This window comes from Lasioglossum baleicum, chromosome 5, assembly GCF_051020765.1.
Source record: "Lasioglossum baleicum chromosome 5, iyLasBale1, whole genome shotgun sequence".
NCBI classification, from domain to species: Eukaryota; Metazoa; Arthropoda; class Insecta; order Hymenoptera; family Halictidae; genus Lasioglossum; species Lasioglossum baleicum.
In genome coordinates, this window is record NC_134933.1 from 13,840,372 (window position 1) to 13,858,343 (window position 17,972).

The following is a 17,972-nucleotide window of genomic DNA, read 5'->3' on the forward strand; positions in this document are numbered from 1 at the left end:
CAATATCGTAGTCTTATCCAACGATGATGGCTGGCCTGTCGAGGGGACACCGTGTAACAACCCCTGCTTCTCTCCCGAGGACTCTTAACATAGTAATGCTCGGTCGCTGGCCAAGTCCAGATGCGTTCATTTCCTCTGTCGATCCCCTGTTTTTTTTTAATTCGCCAGTAAAAAGCTTTGTTCCTTGCCTTTTGCATATAGAGCGTCTATTAAAAACCGGGATGCGAACGAAAAATGCTCCTCGCGAAAAATGCGATATGATAAATGCTCTGAAAATCTTCTGAAATTATTGCTGTCTGATAAACAAAAATAATTCAGAGGTTCGTATCAATTTTTATCAATATTTCTAGAAGTATCGGTGTAATAGCCCGTATATCTAACATTAATAATCGCAGAAGCAATTCCTAAGAAATCCCTCGAGAAATAAATGAGAAATTTACAATTAAATCCGTTTATTATTTGAACGGCAATTGCGATCGTAATAATAGCAATTTATTTAGCTTCAATATAGGAATATACATTTGTATACATTAATTTAAAATTTTCCCTCAATTTTTAATTTCAGTACGAACAAATTGATAACTTGTTTTTTTACCAAATAAATAAACATCTTCTGTAAAAGTGAGATAGTTTTGTATATAATTCCAGTAATTAATACCTGTCCATAGGACGAAAATAAAATCCTAGATTCCACGTACCCAGGGCTTAAAAGCTTTGTTGTTATTCACGCACGTTTAGAGCATCTCGCAAAGGAAATATAATTTGAACGTACGCTGGTGGCAGTCCAATGTCACAATGTAACCTCACAAATAATCGCTTCGGCAAATCTGATTACCGTTTCTACTATTATTCTATCGTATTTACAATTAATTAATTGAAATTGGCCCAAGATATTTAATCCCTCAATTATATCCACTGGAACGTGATAATATTTGCGGAAGTAACTATGGCGTGAAAAGCCATCAGATGTCTGATACAGTGCTGAGGCACTATGGAAACTATTTATGTCACGTCCCAACTTTACGCTATTAACCTCATTAACTTCAAACCACTAATGTAGTTTATTATTAAGCTATTACACGAACAATTATTAAACGTTATTATGCATGTTACATGCGTTGATTTAATTCGCTTTTCCCACCGGTAAAGATCTATAGTCTCTCACAGCGAAATTGTTTGCAGTTGATCCGTTGACACTTGTTATTCCAATTTAGAATTTCTATATATGCTTTATTCGTTCTACATCTCAAAATCTCTAACAATGAAACATGGATTTTTTAAATATAAAAGTGTAAATAAGGAGACATGGATTTTGAAAACATGAAAAATGATAAAATATGTATTGATTTTCGCTTACTCATTGTATTTCCCGGAGCATAAAAATATAAATTAATTTTTAAAACATAACTTTAAAATATAATTTAAAATATGGATTTTTTCAGTATTCCATGATTTCAACAACGAATGATACGAGATTGATGATAAAATGAACGAAGTGAACAGAGCGTCATGCAAAATGAATAAAACTAAAATTTCGCATCGACACGACAGTGCTACCGAAATTGTTTTATAACAAACGTACTCTCCTCTATCGAAGCTATCGGAAACTTGTATCGAAAATTGACCCAGTATTTTTTCGGCATAGCAATCCGACAGAAACGTGCTCGTAAGAAGCGGCTGGCAACACGAACTTCTGGTTGTCACGTGGTGACGCCGTTCTCAAAGTGTATACTGCCCATAAAAGTCATTTCGCAAACGTGTGCTTGGTGCGCACGCACGCACGAAACTATTCGACACGTCTACGCTGCAACACACCGTCGCTGCACAGAGTGGAGGCCGCGTGGTTGCATTAACTTGATTAAAATGCATATTCTTCCATCAACGGAACGCCGATGGACGCACGTGAAAATAATCCTTAAAGCCCGAGGTTCGCGGCGCGTATCACGGATTCCTTTCCTCTTTTTTTTTTGTTTTTCTTCTTTGTGTCCCGCATCGCGCGAACTTCCTTTGTAATGGTCGCGAATAAAAATTTCACGAGAGTCTGATTGTTTCCAGCGTCCGGCCTGGCGCGCTGATGGTAAAAAATAATAATTACCATGTCCTTTCGTCATCGTAATTAGCTGCGACCGTCGCTGCGTCCAATCTGCGATTGCTTTCTTTGCGCTCGCGTAATCACACACGCCTCGCGCTCGTTATAAGCAGCAATGCGCTAATTGCGCGGGCCGCGTTATCACGTCGCGAAGAGATTCGTGACTTAGGGTGGATTTATAGTGGAGCAGCGAGGTGAGCTCTGTGCGGTGAAAAAAAAGAAAAACAAAGAAAATACATATGTACTTTTTCATTAGTATGTGTCGAAATGTTGTCACGAATGTTGGTTTCTTTTCACCGCGCCGCTATCATCGATATGCTCACAGCTCCACTATAAATCCACCCTTACCTACTGGCTGCTCGATGCTCCACTATAATCAACATTTTCCCCACATATTATAATTAGCGGACATACTTTATGTCGACGGAAAACTTTCTGCGACGCTATTTCTTCTTTTATCCGCTTTGATAAATTGGAAATAATGTGGGCATATTCTTCAATCATTCACGAGTTATAGTCACTAGCATAATGTTTTCAACATGTGTTAATTATATTGTGACTTTTAATACTGTCAAATAAATGTCTGTTGTAATGTTTTTCTTTTTATACTTATCATCGGCTTCAAAAGTTCATATACATCTATTAAATCCATAATGTTTAGAAAAATCTAGGTTCTGACCACTTCGAATCATATTTTAAATGTTCACTCATTTATTAGTTGAATTTAGACATTCCAGAAAGGTGACGGATAACTGCAATTTTTTTTATCAAGAAATTGATCAAGAATCATGATGCGAATTATACAGACGAGATGAGAATGCCCAAGTGTTTGTAAAATGTGTGGTCTGTGGAAATCAGGTCTTGCCATTTTGTTATACGTACCAGTGTGCATTTTATTATGCAAAAGGTCTCCAGAAACTTCGCTCTCAGCTCCATATTCATACCCGGCATTTTTCTAGGTTATATTCTCGTGTGTGGCTCGATTTAACTTTCTCCATGACATTTTCTGTTTCTAATGTTTTCTTTAAGATCCCGTGTGAGCCTCGCTCACCTCTGTGTGTATATACGTTTGCTTAGCAGACCTTCACGAACCCCTGACACTTTCACTCTTTATTGCTTTACCACTTTCTCCGGAGTTTCCCCACGTATTCCTGCTTTTGTCTTCCTGTGTCAGCTATTTTGCTTTATTCCATTTTCTCTCGTTTTACCTTCTTGCTTGCTTCACGAGGATTTGCGATCGAGTTACTAATAATTCAACTGTACAAATACCGTTGGAGATACGAGTACAGTAGCTCCTCGTATCGTGTCGTCAAATGATTCTTCAAAAAGACTAAAACGGACTATAAATATCTCAGTCTGTTCAACCTTCTCTCTGTGTACTGCTATTCTAATGTTTACCGTGTAGAGGGAGGTAATTGGACCCCATACATTTTTGGACCAAAATGAAAGATTTATCGAGTTTGAAAAGATAAGTATAGAATACTTCACAAACTTGAAACGTATCACGTGTAACATTCCAAGAAAATTTTTGGAAATTTTCCATTCGTCAACTTTTTATTTCCGTTTTTGTTAGCCCGGGGTGCATTTGCACCCCATACAGAGAGAGAGAAGGTTAAACTAATTTTATTTATTAGGTGTACAAATAATTTCGGTCTCTTTACGTATATTCAATTGTGATTGCATTTCAGATGAAAATTTTCTCCCGCCGCTTTGGTGTTTTAAAGCATCAACCTTATCCTACTAAACGCACTACATAAATGTACGCTAATTGGTACATAACCTCAAAAAACAATACCTTGCACCAGGGCGTTTAAGAAACAGCACATTCGAAACTATTCTTTTTGCATTGGAGTCAAAGAAAAATGCTGCTGAGGCTACGAAAATGATTTGTTCGTGAAAATGCTCTAACCGATGAAACATACGAGAAGTGGTTCCAAAGGTTTCGTAGTGGATATTTTGATCTCAGTGATGGAGAACGCAGTGGAATGCCGAAAAAAAGTGCAGGAAGGAGGAATTAGGGGAATTATTGAATGAAAATCCTTGGCAAACACAACAGAAACTTGTTGAGGATCTTGGTGTAACTCTACAAGCCATTTCCGTTCGTGTATTCCTATTTTTTATAAATAAAGATCAAAAGTATACTCAAAAGGCACCGAATTTGTTTGTACACCTAATAATTTAATTTTCTCCTTAAGTTGAAACGAACAGATATTTTATAGAAGCTTAATCTCAGTCAGAAAAATTACGAAACAAATCTAATCTTTTTAATTGTATTTACCGACTGATGAAGTAAATCTGGAAATGCATGGAATATAAATGAAGAGGATATTCCGTGCAGCAATATGACTTGCTAGGATCATACTCGAGTTGAAACAAGCTCTGTGATTCGGGGTGCTCGCGCGGCTCGAATCATCGCTCGTCAGATCTAAAATTGAGTTGTTGGAAAGCGTCGTTGTCATCCGACATCCTTCGCCGCAGGTCCAATCTCGCATTACCGAGGGAGCGGTTCAGCCGACGGAAAAATCACGGACGTTTAATCGAACGGCCTGGGTCGAGCCAACACACGTGCGAGTTCAAAAAGTGGGCCAGCAGCGCGAGCGTAAACGAAATTTTCCGCAATACTTTCCGTGTAACAGCCGCGCGACGCAACCCGATTCCGACTAACAGATTCAATCAAACTGTCATGATCACGGGCCATCGCATACTGTCGAACCTAACATCTTAGTAGATCACACAAGAATCTCGTTCGGACTCTTATATAATTCATAACATGTCGTTATGAAATTCTGAATCAAGTAAGTTTATGTGTTATTTGAATTTCAACCCTCATCTGTGTCCCTCATTTCACGAACTGAATCTGTCCCTCGGTGTCAAATTGACAGAGTATTAAAAAATCGATAAAATAACAAGGTAAACAGTTATTGTTCGATGTTTTTCCATTTCATTTCATTTTCACACAACTGATGAGTTAACATTGACATCTATATTTTTAAGGTTGTGTTTCCCATTAAAAGAAATAAAAATCACGAAGTTTCGGACAAATTTACGTGCAAGTAACAGAACAGTACAACTTATTTCGAGAAAACTGTGTTGAATTGACACGAGGGATGGATGAGGGTTAACATCAATTTTCAAGAGAACGGTTCATTTTTGACCGGTGGTTCCTTCGAGAAGTTTGTTCCTCTCGATGAGTAGAACACGATACAATCGTAAAAAGATTTGACCTTGATAGAGTCGGTCAAGGTCAATTTTTCAGAAAACTTTTTTAACATCCTGAACTTTTTGACACCCTGAACATTGTGGACTGCTCGAAGCCGATCGGAATGAGACTGGAGGAGGCTAAAATGAGAGTATATCCCAGATCAACGTCGAAACTAGGTAGATCTAAAATTGAATCGATAAATTGGCAGCGGCGTAATCTCAAGTGGCGGTTCTCGAACGACAATATCGAGCGTCGATGTTGAGAGGTAAGTGACACAAGCCTCGGGGGCGGATCCGCATATCCTCGTGTCTATTAGCCGATGTATGATGGTAGCTCGGCTCGGCTCGGCTAGGTCTGATCTCGCAGATACCCTGCCGCTTCGGAGGTTTACCGATTCCCTCGTCAACCATGCACTACCCACAAATGCCATCCGCAGTGCTTTCGCCGCACAACGCTACCACCGAGTCACCGTTACACCGGCGGGGTGTGCAGGGTTGCTGCTGACGAGAACGGCGCGGCGCCGGGACGTGTGCGCGATGCTTGGTTTCGGTACAACCGTCGAGGACAAAGAGAATGCACAATGCACTTGTCTACCGAGCCGATCCTATTCTCTCGGTCCATCGAGCCGATCGTGTCGTCAGTTAAACGCGGCTATTTCGCGAGACCCGAGTGACACTAGACACCTACGGGGGCCTACCCTTGCTCGTTTACTATCGCGGCTATTTAACCGGCGCGCGCTACTCTCGTCTTTTCGATTAATCCTCCTTCTTACGCTTGATTAACGCGTACGCTGACATCCTCGCAAACGGTTCTATTTTATTCGGTTCGCTGCACGGATCTATTTAGTCGTGAATTGGTCGGCTTAGCTGTTAGGCGGACGACGTTTCGCACTGACTATGGTCCATTCGGATAATGCTGGTTTGTGCCTTTGGGTAATTATTTGCTGGATTGTTTGTATCGTTTTCCGATAACTATGCTTTATAACAAAAGCGATCCTCCAAAAAGTAAAGTACATTCCTCACCCGTTAATCACAGGCACAATACTAATAAATCCCTCCACGAGAAATTAAACGATAATTAATGATCCTTTCAATCTCGAAATCCAACCCATTCCTTCCCCAAGCCAAAGGAGTGAATATCATAACGCAGTGTAGCGCGTTGCAGCAAATTCAAATTAGAATCGCGAAACGTCGCACGCATGTCGTGGGGCGCGCGGTTTCCGTAATTTGACTAATTATCTTGTTCTATGGGCGCGTCAAGTGCCCCGTATAAATAGCTATTCCGCGAGGGACAATCCAGTGGCCGTCTAAAAAGAGCGACACGAAACCGTGAACTAATGACAGGAAGCAGAGAAAAATATTTATACGGGACTATGAGAAGCGGTCGTCGAGCAGGTGGGTCGCTTCGTGTCGCAAAACGTTTACATTATTCCCACGTAGCCGCGTTAATAAAGAAACACGACTCGCGAAATTTCCTGCTCTCTCGCGAGTCATTAAATTTAAGAGCGATGTCGAGGGAAAGGAGAAAAAAAAGAGGGAAACAGAGAGCGAGAGAGAGGGTTGGTCCACGAAGCAGTAAACGTCGGGACAAGACGCGTACACGCTCAAACATGGAAACGGAACGAAACGGAACGGTTGGACGAGAAAAGAGTGCAACAGAAGCGAAAGTGGATGGATTAGGGGTGCAGAGGGTGCAGAGCGACGGAGGAGAAAATGAGAGACGCGGGAAAGAGAGAGACAGCTTCTGTTTTGTTAATAACGATAACAGCCTCCCCGCCCCGCGCGCTCCAATAATGCATATAAACAGCAAAGGCGTGTGGCTTATGGTTTAACGGTAAACACTTTGCCCGAGATAAACAGAATACGGTAGCGAGACTCGCGGTGTAACCCCTTTGTGCCGAAAAGCCCCGTAAATACTAGTACGATTATCCCCTGGCGCGATTCATAATGCAGGAAAAACGATGCACGATTACGCAGTCTACCAGCCACGCTCAATCCGACCCTACACTACCACCCTCCAATCCGCTTATGTTCTGCGTCTTTGTCTTCACACGGCCTTTCGCAACACTGTCCCTTTCTGTTCTAGAGCGGCACACCTCGACGATGATCGTGCGAAGAAAATGCTACACAGATTCTAACTCGGCTTTCGAACCAGTACCGCGCAGGAACGCGGTCTTTGCGGTGCTTCCGGTGATTTCGGAGCTCGTGGAAAATAAGGGAGTGTCGTGACCCTGAAGTATTTTAAAAAATCTAGGTCCCCAACAATATGCATCACTATTCGTGTGCAGAAATGGGTTTAAATAACCGTTGATTAAGACCTTACGCTTTAAAATTGCAGTTGTCTAAATAAACATACAAACGTTTTTCTATCATTTACAACACCTGTGCACACCCAAATAATAATGTAACATTTTATCAGTTTTAGTATTTGCATTTTGGAATGATTCATTTTAACTGCTTGCTTCTATATTTTACAATTTCAAGTATAAAAAACTTCCTTCACCCTTTCCATAATATTTCAATAATGCTGTGAAGACTTTCAATAATAAGACGTTCATTATTACGTTATAAGATAATAAGCCGCAATTTTCGCTACAGCTATGCTTCAATGTACACGCCATTGTTCATAAGTTATCTACCTATTCTTCCCTGTTTCTTTATAACAAATATTTAAAAGAGTTAAGTAGAGATCAATGTTCATTTGCTGAAAGTTTACGAAGCACAATTTATAAGAAGTACAGATGAATAGTAGTATACCTTTGAATGTGAAAGCCATATTTATAAATTGCGATGTACTCGACAATATTCTTCGGATCTGAAAACAGTTTTATAAGAAGAACCCTCGAGTCCGTGCTGTTTCTTAGAATCGCACGGTTCTGGGCTACTCCCGGCGTGTTCGAAACGAAATTTGAAATACTCGTACCCCGCAAACAGAAATACCCTAGTTCCCCAAACAGTTCCCGTGCATTATAATTTGCAAGGTAGTCATTGTTAGCATGCGCAAACGTTGCTTACTCTAGCGTTAAAAGTTTCGCTCACGCAGGCAGTTATACCACGTCATCCTTAGAGCGGACAGCAGCGTAGCGCGCGGGTTCCGCGATCGTTGGACTCTGGATAAAAATAAAATTTCTGCTTTATGACGCGCACTGCGACAAGGCATAAGCCCATAAAAATACGTCCGAAGGATTCGCTCTGCGCCTTCGAAATCTGCTCTCATTATGCCCGAGTTGTCCCGCGACGCGCTATCTCTTTCGGATAATATTCGCATCCGCTCTCCGAGCATGCATTATAAGCGCTCATAAACGTCCACGGATCTAAGATTGCTGCCCGCCATTCGAAACTTGCTGGTCCGTATCTTTTTATACTTGAAACATGTTCCGGTCGATATGTCGTAGCCATCTTCGCAAACCTTCCTCCGAAACGTTTGATTCCAGGTGTTTCGGCAACGACCACCCGTTACAAAGATCAATAAGGTTTTTCATATTCGCAAAACCGATTTCTCACTACACTTCCGTTAAGCATACATGTTGCAGAATACGCGTGTAAAAGGATTTGTTTGAATTCGTAAAATTAACGTAGTAATTTGAGTTCAAAATGCCGCCATTTCAGACCATACCCACATTGATACTTCTAATAGACTGTGGATTTTATGCATTTATGACAAAAATGGGCACGTGCAATTTAAAGCAGTGGACGAATTACGAAGATTTAAGGACATCAGTGTATTAATTTCAGCTTAATAAGACAATTATAAGAAAAAAGAATTTTCTATTTGGCTCCTGTGTCTTGCAATCGATCCAAACATTTTTTATTTCGCATAAAGATCCGCATTTTTATTTTGGATCACCAGGAGGACCGGAATCATGGCAAGAGTGGAAACATGTTAAACAACATAGAAATCATCCAATTTCGATTACTTTGATTTCAAAAATAATATTGTACGATTGAACTAATAGAAAGTAAGTATAAGAAACGAAAATATCCAACTTATTCTTAACAAAAATATCCAAACGCGACCTAGAAGATGACGCAGAAGACCAGAAGACTGAAAGTCGCAGCTCCGAGCCAAACGATTAGTTTGTAAGTAGCCTCCCGTCACTTTAAAACGTCGCTGGTTTATGCCGCTGCATAAAAGCGCATGGGTTTTATGCGACTGTTACCCGCGCGGAAGTCCACCGGTTTTGAAATTTCGCGAAGACCGAATTTAATGCGGTAACGTCTGGGACACGCTATTCTTCGGCTACGACGGATGCTAGGGTTTACGAGTCGGACGACTAGGCGAGCACATGACTCCAGCATCGTGAGGGTCCGGTTTACTGTCGCGAAACAATCATTTTTTCGTTGTACGTTCGTAACTCTGTTCCGGCTCCCTTGTAATTTCCTAGGTAATAGATGCTTCAGCATTCGATGATGAAGACTATTTGCCGAACGGTACGGTTGTGTACAGACGTCGTTCATACGATCAACGGTTCTCTGGATAGTAAATGCGCGATTCGGAACGCTGTATTTGCCAAACTGCTGATAGCTTGCCGAAGAAAAATCGTACACATTATATATTGAGCTACAATTGAATTTTATGGCGTTCTTAAAGTAGTCTTTTTAATTATCTCATTGCAGCGCGATTTTCTTCACGACTGCAAGAGAATCTCTCCATCCTTTATAATTTCACAGACGAAAAAGGAAGATTTATATGTCTTGTCTATAATTACTTTCTCGCTTAAATAATGGTTACGAAATCTTTGTCAGGAGTCTGATTAGACGGCAAGAGGTTAATGGAGTAGGATGTATTAGAATTAAAATTTTAGTTCTATTTCTGTTCAGAAGCGATGAAAGTATCTTCGGCTAGAATCATTTTTATTGTATCGTCAGTTCAGTTTGTCAAATACTTATTGTTACAGGAAGAACATTTATAGAATACGTGCGCTCAGTTGAACTTTGTTAACAAGTCTGTCGGGATAGATACATTAGCGTCTCGTAGAGACTTCCTATTACGAAACTCGTGACTTCGTAAGTTCTGCTTTAATAATCTATTCCTTTGCTCGTATTAACCCTCGCCAGGTAGATGCTTCTTCATCAAGCATAGAAGCCGTTGTCTGGGTCTTATTCCACCTTAAGCATCTTTATTCTTGGATGAGTCTTGAAACATTGAAACACTTTCCTTATCGGATTTTCAGTTGTGTCTCTCATGCATTAGTGACATTTAGACGGCGGATATTATGCATTCGTTACCATATATTCAAATAAAGAATTCGATAAATTAAGTCAATTCAGAAGCATGAGAATGTTATACTCAACCTATTCTCCAGATATAAATATCTGCAGTCTACTTATGTACCTATAGAACTACAAAACTGTAAAATTATGAATCTGCTCACTCGAATATTATGTATACATAAACCCGACAGGTATAGAAGATTTCACCCTTGAAGAAAAGATTTTTACATAAAAAAATAATACTGGCTTTTGGGAAGCAAGGTAATCCTGTTATAAAAATGCAGATATCTTTCGAACGATATTTATACGTATATGATGCTCTCTCTTCTAAAGATAAAAACATTTGAAAGCGAGTCTCAAAAGGCCAAAGAAAGTATTCGTACACCTTTTAAAAACTATTATAATAACTTTTTCATAATTTTACCAAACGATCTGATTTTTTATAATCAATTAGAAGCTTTGGTTTACGAAACGATATGCAAAAAAGATTTTCCAAAAATTATAATTTACAAGGTTACATTGCGATGAAATTTTCAGTATATGTGTAACTAACATAGATCTACAAAACATATATTTTAAATTTTCTTTAAGGGCCCAAATAAAACAGTTTTACAAAATGCCTTTTTTATTTTTGCATGCAACCTTGTAAATTATGAATTTTGGAAAATCTTTTTCGCATATCATTTCGTAAACCAATGCTTCTAATGCGACTATAAAAAATCAGGTTTTTTAGTACAATTATAAAAAAGTTATTCTGTTTTAAAGGGCGCATGAATACTTTCAACACCCACATATATCCCAAAAGGATTTTTGGCGACCCGAAAACATTTTTTTATCACTTCAGTGTCATTTTAGGCTACCTTACAAATATAAAATTCTCTTCCTTGCGCGTGTTTTTGGCAATCGTACCTGATAGCAGCAGTGTCCAAACGAAGTCAAACACAACTTCAATAACAAAATGGAGGCTCGACTGAACGGCAGAATCGTCGAACTCAAAGCGCCTCGAACAATACAGCCTGAAACCCGATGCAACCGGCCACAACGATGAAAACTCAGCGTGCAATTCTCTCGGCAGTCGTCTTGAGTTAGAAACCAGGCGGAACAAACTTGGAAATCTTCCGTCGGCGTAACTTACAAGACTACAGAGATTTGGTTTTCCAAAAGTGCGGTGGGTGAGGTACGGGCGAGCAGAAATAAACTTGTCTAATATACATATGTACTCTGTTCCCGTGTAGACCATCAGAGAGTCGCAGTTGCAGGATGCGCAGGTGTACCGATATACCAGAGATTCCTCGCATTCCCGTCCAGAAAAGTAAAATAACCGTGTGCCTTCGCCGCCTTGGTATTCCTCGTCTCAGTTGTAACCGCAACGCGTACAGAGGTATCCACTCTCCGTACACGGGGAATGCGATCGCGGGGGTGGAAAAGAAGAGAACGGAAGGGGTGTATAAACGTGTATATATGTATGCGGGCGAGGGGGGTTGGAAAAAGTGTGCTTACCCCGTTCAACGACCGTGCAGTAGTTCCCGGCCGTATTTACACAGAGAACAGGGAAGGTGCGCGTTTTAGTTTTGCATTTGTCCGCGGGGAGGTATAGCACACCGCTTCGAAAAAGGAGTGAGCGTAGGGGACGAAGGGGGTGAAGGAGGATTCGAGAAGCATTGGGAGGACGAGCCAATGGGCATTTCCATCAACTGTCTTTATACGAGGAAATTAAACGCGTTAAAAACGATATCTTAGATTATTTCGTTTTTGTTGTCCCACTTTATATCAATTCAACCCTTTCGGACCGACGTCCATCGTTAATAATCTGATGATTTAGACTTTTTAATATTTTTCACAGCTACCTCAAATTCTTAATCGCAATCTATCTTGAAAACTGGTTTACAGTGAATTCGAAAACGAAGTCTGAAATGTCATTTTATATTTTCCACTGATTATTTCCAGTAGAATCAACCCCTATACGGTTGTACCACCAGGTACATGACACCCTATGTATATGCTATATACTCGCGTTTCGTTTTGCATTTGTCCGCGGGGAGATATAGCACACGGCTTCGAAAAAGGATCGGGGGTGAGCGAAGGGGACGAAGGGGATGAAGGAGGACTCGAGGAGTATGGGGAGGGTTCGAGGAGCATGAGGAGGATGAGACCCGGTCCAGCAATGGGAAACCCGGCGAGAAGAACGACCAGAGATACAGGACCACCATCTCTAACCGCTTCGGAAGGGGCAAGTACCAGAGGGGGATGAAGAGGGACAAGGGATGAGGACACGGGAGAAGGGTGGGAGAGAGGCTGCTAGGATCGGGTCCCATGTGCCTTTCACGGTTTTACAAGTCTATAAAAAGAGGAATTTCAGACTGAGTTAAATATTGCTGCTGCCCCTCACTGAATTTCAAACACGCACACACGCGTGCATCGCTCACCGTGCATGTGGAATGGAGAGGCACACGTGCTCGACCTTCCGGCTTTCTCCGTGGCAAGATGGACACATGGAAAAAGCCGATCTTTGTTTGTTGGGCGCCGTTGATTGATGTGCGAGGAGAAATTGGTTGGAACATGTTTGAGCGGATTAGTTATGGAGTTCGTGATAAGTAGAACGTTGAGTGGGAGGTGGGTACTTTGTTTAGGGTGTGGAATTGTGGGGTTTTGGAAAGTTGGTAATTGTTGATTAAACGAGGTTCGATTATTGTTGCAGATAGACTGTGCAATTTCAACAATTTCAGCCGAAGCTTCCGGATTAACGTCAGCGGATTTTGCATAAGGGTCTTGTGAAAAATACGTGGGCTTTAGTAGATCAAGAAGTACTTTCAAGAAGAACTAATGAATCCTAATCCCTGATGATTTACGACGAACGCGGGAAAATGTCAACACATTATTCTTTATCAGAGGTGAGACAGAAAATTTTCTGGAAAGTGTTCTTATAACCCCAATAATTTCAAAACGTTGAATCGATGTAACTTTCAATGTTCACTGTTTTACAGTGATATATATATATTCATAAACACATGATGACATTTTTTTTCAATTTTACAGTTCTTCAATTTTACGTTACTTTTAATATTCTGTATTTTTATGAAGAACAGTTTCCGTATTGGTAATTTAAATACTATATTTATACAGAGTCGGAAAGTGAACCACACAATTTAATATATTAATATTGTCAAATTACACAGAAGAAAATTAACAGAAATTACAAGGTACTCACTGCTAGTGTCTTGTTTTGGTTGGTTTCCCGGAGAAGTCGCCCAGTTAACTTTCATCTCCTGGAATGATAAAACAGTATAAATACAAGAGTCCATTAAAAATATAATAGCAAATTATTGGAAGAAACGTTCATAAAATGGTGATTCGTATAGATCAATTAAATTGGAGTTAGCAAATAATCGGTGACAGTAAGCTCAACTCCGGTATGCTCCATCTAAATTTCAATTTTCAGGGCAGTAAGTTCCCGCGGTAATGATATTTGTTCTGTGAGGCGTTTGAAACGGCGATGCTTTGCTGTTTATGCTTCCTAGACAACTAAATTTTTTAGCGGCGCGCAATTCGGTTTATTTAGGGTCGAGCGAGTCTTTACTCTTGAATACGGTTTGGTGGTTCGCAGCGACAGGAAGCGGTATCACCGTCAAAAAGACGTCGCCAGGCGGGAATGGGACGTGCAGGATATCGTAGGGTCCTAACAGACGCCATAAACTGGATTTTTTATGCATCCCTGCATACCCATACCCCTCGCCGTTTCCCTGATATTCGATAGATAGTAAAAGTCATTTCGGAGGAACCGGAGGCCGGGCGAGCATGGATAAAGATGTAAAAGTGGATTAATCCAAACTGGTTACGAGTCACTTTTTTTCACGCGATCTTCGCCCAATCTTTCGCTGATCTGATTTATAAAACCACGACTCCTGAAGATTTCACTTTATTGTGACAAGAGTGAGTATATCGAATTAAAACAGTAAAAAAATATTCCAATAATTAAAAATATTGTTCTGTTATATTCGAAATATCAAAATGATTAAGAAAACTAATTAATGTATATTAATTGCAATTTTTATTTTACATGAAAATCCACAGTCTGTTCATAGATTTTGTTTAGTACTCCCTCTGTCCCATAATAATAGTAGCAAGTGAATATTTAAACGAACGTAAATTACGGAGCCTTCAATCAAAACTAATGCGTCATGACATCTGTCATTTGTTTTGACACATCTTTCAATTTTTAGGTTAACCTGCTTGTTACGAATTATAACTATTTTTCTAATTTCATCCACTGATCGAAATCAATTGTTTTATTTCAGTTGAATATCAACCCATTGTAAAAGTAAGATGAAAAAAAGCAAGTTGAGCTGGAAATAATGAAGAACGATGTCTCCAATAATTTTAAGCTCACGCATATAGGAAAATCAAAGCTTCGCAGCCAAGGGATCCTACCTACAAGTTTAAATGCACTAACGAAATTATTGAAAAATCCAGACAGAGAGAAACTATCTGAACACTCAAAATAAAAATTAGGAATAATATTTTTAATTTATTGTGTCATGTGATCTGGTTTTTTGATAATAAATGTTGGGTTCCATTTTTATTTTCTTTTGCTACTATTACATATTATGGGACAAATTAAATTCATCAACTGCTACTATTATTATGCGACAGAGGGAGTATCACGTTTCGTTTAGATAAGGTAAATTGAAAAATGAGGTTTCTATTTTCGATGCTTCATTTTCGTGTGTATATAAATTTTGTTTTAATAGGTGCATTTCTTAATTAACGTGCATGGAATTAGTGTAACGTGTCCGAGATGTGTGTTACTGCTAGCATATTTTTATTAGGAGGATTCTGGTACGGGGAAATATATTTTGTAAAAGTAACGTTCAGGGCTCAATCCAGCAACCATGTGTACACGTCCTTTGCGCTCGCAGTTTATCACGATCTGGACGTATAATCAGGTCTATAGCACTTAAAGGATGAGCAATAACTTATTCGCCGAACAAGCTGCATTATTTCTAAAGTACGCTGGTGTCTGCGAGGTAATTGAGATTTATGGAGCTGGCACTGAAAATTTTGGGAATACATATTTTATTTCTGCTATAAAACGAAAATATTGTATTAAAAATTTCGTTCATTATTGAATTTATCAGAGATCAAATATATTGGTTCAGTGAATATTTTATTTAAATTCGAATGTTGCAGAGAAGATTGTAATAAATATTACATTCGACATCGAAATTATTTCAATAAATAAATGGTGGTCGTAATTAACGAGATGCAACTGCCAAAAATAAATAAATAAATCGCACATTATTGAGATGCCAAATATTTATGGAATAATTTTGACGATTGGATTAAGTGCACATATTGCTTCTTCTTTACCCGACGTAATAATTACATTTTAGCGATTTTAGCTTCCTAAAAAGACTGATGCTGATCCCGTTGATGTTCGCAAAAATGTGAAGAGCGCTGAAAAAATTGTTATCTTTGATGTCTCGCGACGGCGACGGCGTTGTTTACGTTTTTGGTAATTTACCTGGGGAAATATTGAAAATATGATCCACGCAGGGAAGAGGATAATAACAGTCGAACCGGGGAAATCGTAAAAGCTTATTACACGATACGAAGTGTAGCCAGACTTAATGGAAGAATGGTGTTAGCCCAGTGGGTGATACGCCACCGACTGTATCAGTAGTGTTAATACGGTACACGGAACCAGTGTGCCCGATATTGAATCATTATTTCTCATTTTCTTAGCTGTCCTCGTGATCACGGCGGCATTACTAGCATAATCGATTAGGGATTGATCATTTAATCTAAGAAGTCCCTCAGGAAGCACTTAAAACCTGACAAAACTAACATCGTCCATTTTTCCGGGAACAACATTTTGGGATAGACGCTAATTAAACTGGCGGTAAATACGATTTTCAGTAATTGCCTCCGTCTGAAGCCTCGCAATGCCATTTGCGTTATTTCATACAGTTACATACCGAAATTATTTCACGAACGTATTCGGCAAATTTACGAGTAACGCAGAATGTTACGAAAAGGAGTATGCATCACTGTGATTTACAACATTAATAAGCTTAAATTAGCTTTCTATTATGAAATGCGGGCTCCATGAAATTTCCAGTTGCGCCATCTTCCATCCCGTGAACGATAAAGTCCGATAAACAATCAAAAAACTGTTGACAGTCACGTTTCTAGCGTGACTTAAACTGTATTTCTCAGTATTCAATTTGAAAAATCTGTAAAACTGCTAATTCCAGGATCGATTGCAGCGCCCTTCTCACACGACAAAGCCAATTACGCGGCCACAAGTCCGATATAATTGAACGATAATTGAACCGAATTACAATGAAACGCGCAAAGGGATGCAAAATACTCTGTGGCGTTCGATAAAGCGTTTTTGGCGGATCCGACGCTTTGTTCGATTATTAACGCGCCGCATGTCGAGGAATACTTTACAGGATATACAATTTAGAAATATATATGGAAAGCCGCAACCAGCTGCTCAAATATCCGTCGTTAATACTCGTTAATATTATATCAGCACGCGGATCTCGATGTACAACGATGCTCTTTGCCAGCGGGAAAACCCGCTATTAGTCATTACAATACGACGTGATTGTTCGTTTGCGAAGAACCGAACGATTGTTAATTTAATTAACTACGGGACTATTGACGTTTTCATAACGGAAACGATTGCCGGGTGATTTCAACTCTGTGGAAATATCTATTGGATTTACTACATCTACCCGATACGATTTTCAGAAATAGTTGCGCAATAGATCATGGTATAATACTCCGATTTTGCTGCATTCTTGAAATCAGCAAACTGTGGTCCATGTATTATTATTAGACAGCGACAAAGTAGGTGTAATTTAAAACAGTGAAAACATTACAAGGATTTAAAAATTCTGTTATATTATTTTCAACCTTTTATCTATGTTGACAAAGAAAATAAATTTCTATTTCACTCCATTTTCTTATAATTCAGGTAAAACATTTTTATTTTGCACAAAGATCCGCTGTCTAATTATTATTCATTAATTAATTCGAGCTTCAATGCCAGGGAAAAGACTTAACTGCAATCTTGCATGCAAAATGAGAAATTTCTGCATCAATTGTGAATTTTCACAATTTTCCCCTAAAATGAATACGTAAACATACTATATTTATCTTTTTTGGGAGTATTGTGAAATATTATTCATTCAGAACTACATATATGATCAATTTTCAATTTCATTTTTCTATTTTTAATTTGATTTAAAATAATGAATATAAACATTTCATTTAACATATTTCTACTTTATAATTATTGAAATTGCGCTTTCATAGAAAATTATTGAATAAACTGATTTGTTTGGACACGAGCTACAAAAATCATCAATAAAGTACAGTCGAGTTACTTTTATGGAACAATAAACCATTTCTTTGTAGTTCTAACATTAAATCTGAACGTTCCATCGGAGCGAAACAT

General features: G+C 39.2%; 1 protein-coding gene across 4 annotated transcripts in view; it reads right to left on the reverse strand.

Moving 5' to 3' along the window:
* The window catches only part of LOC143208940 (nucleolysin TIAR), a 603,751-nt gene that overhangs the window by 336,986 nt on the left and 248,793 nt on the right, over positions 1-17,972 (reverse strand). For all 4 annotated transcript variants that reach the window (XM_076423942.1, XM_076423943.1, XM_076423945.1 and 1 more), the window contains one exon: positions 13,713-13,770. In XM_076423942.1, coding sequence (XP_076280057.1) covers positions 13,713-13,770 — 58 coding nt within the window. The remainder of the gene's footprint in view (positions 1-13,712; positions 13,771-17,972) is intronic.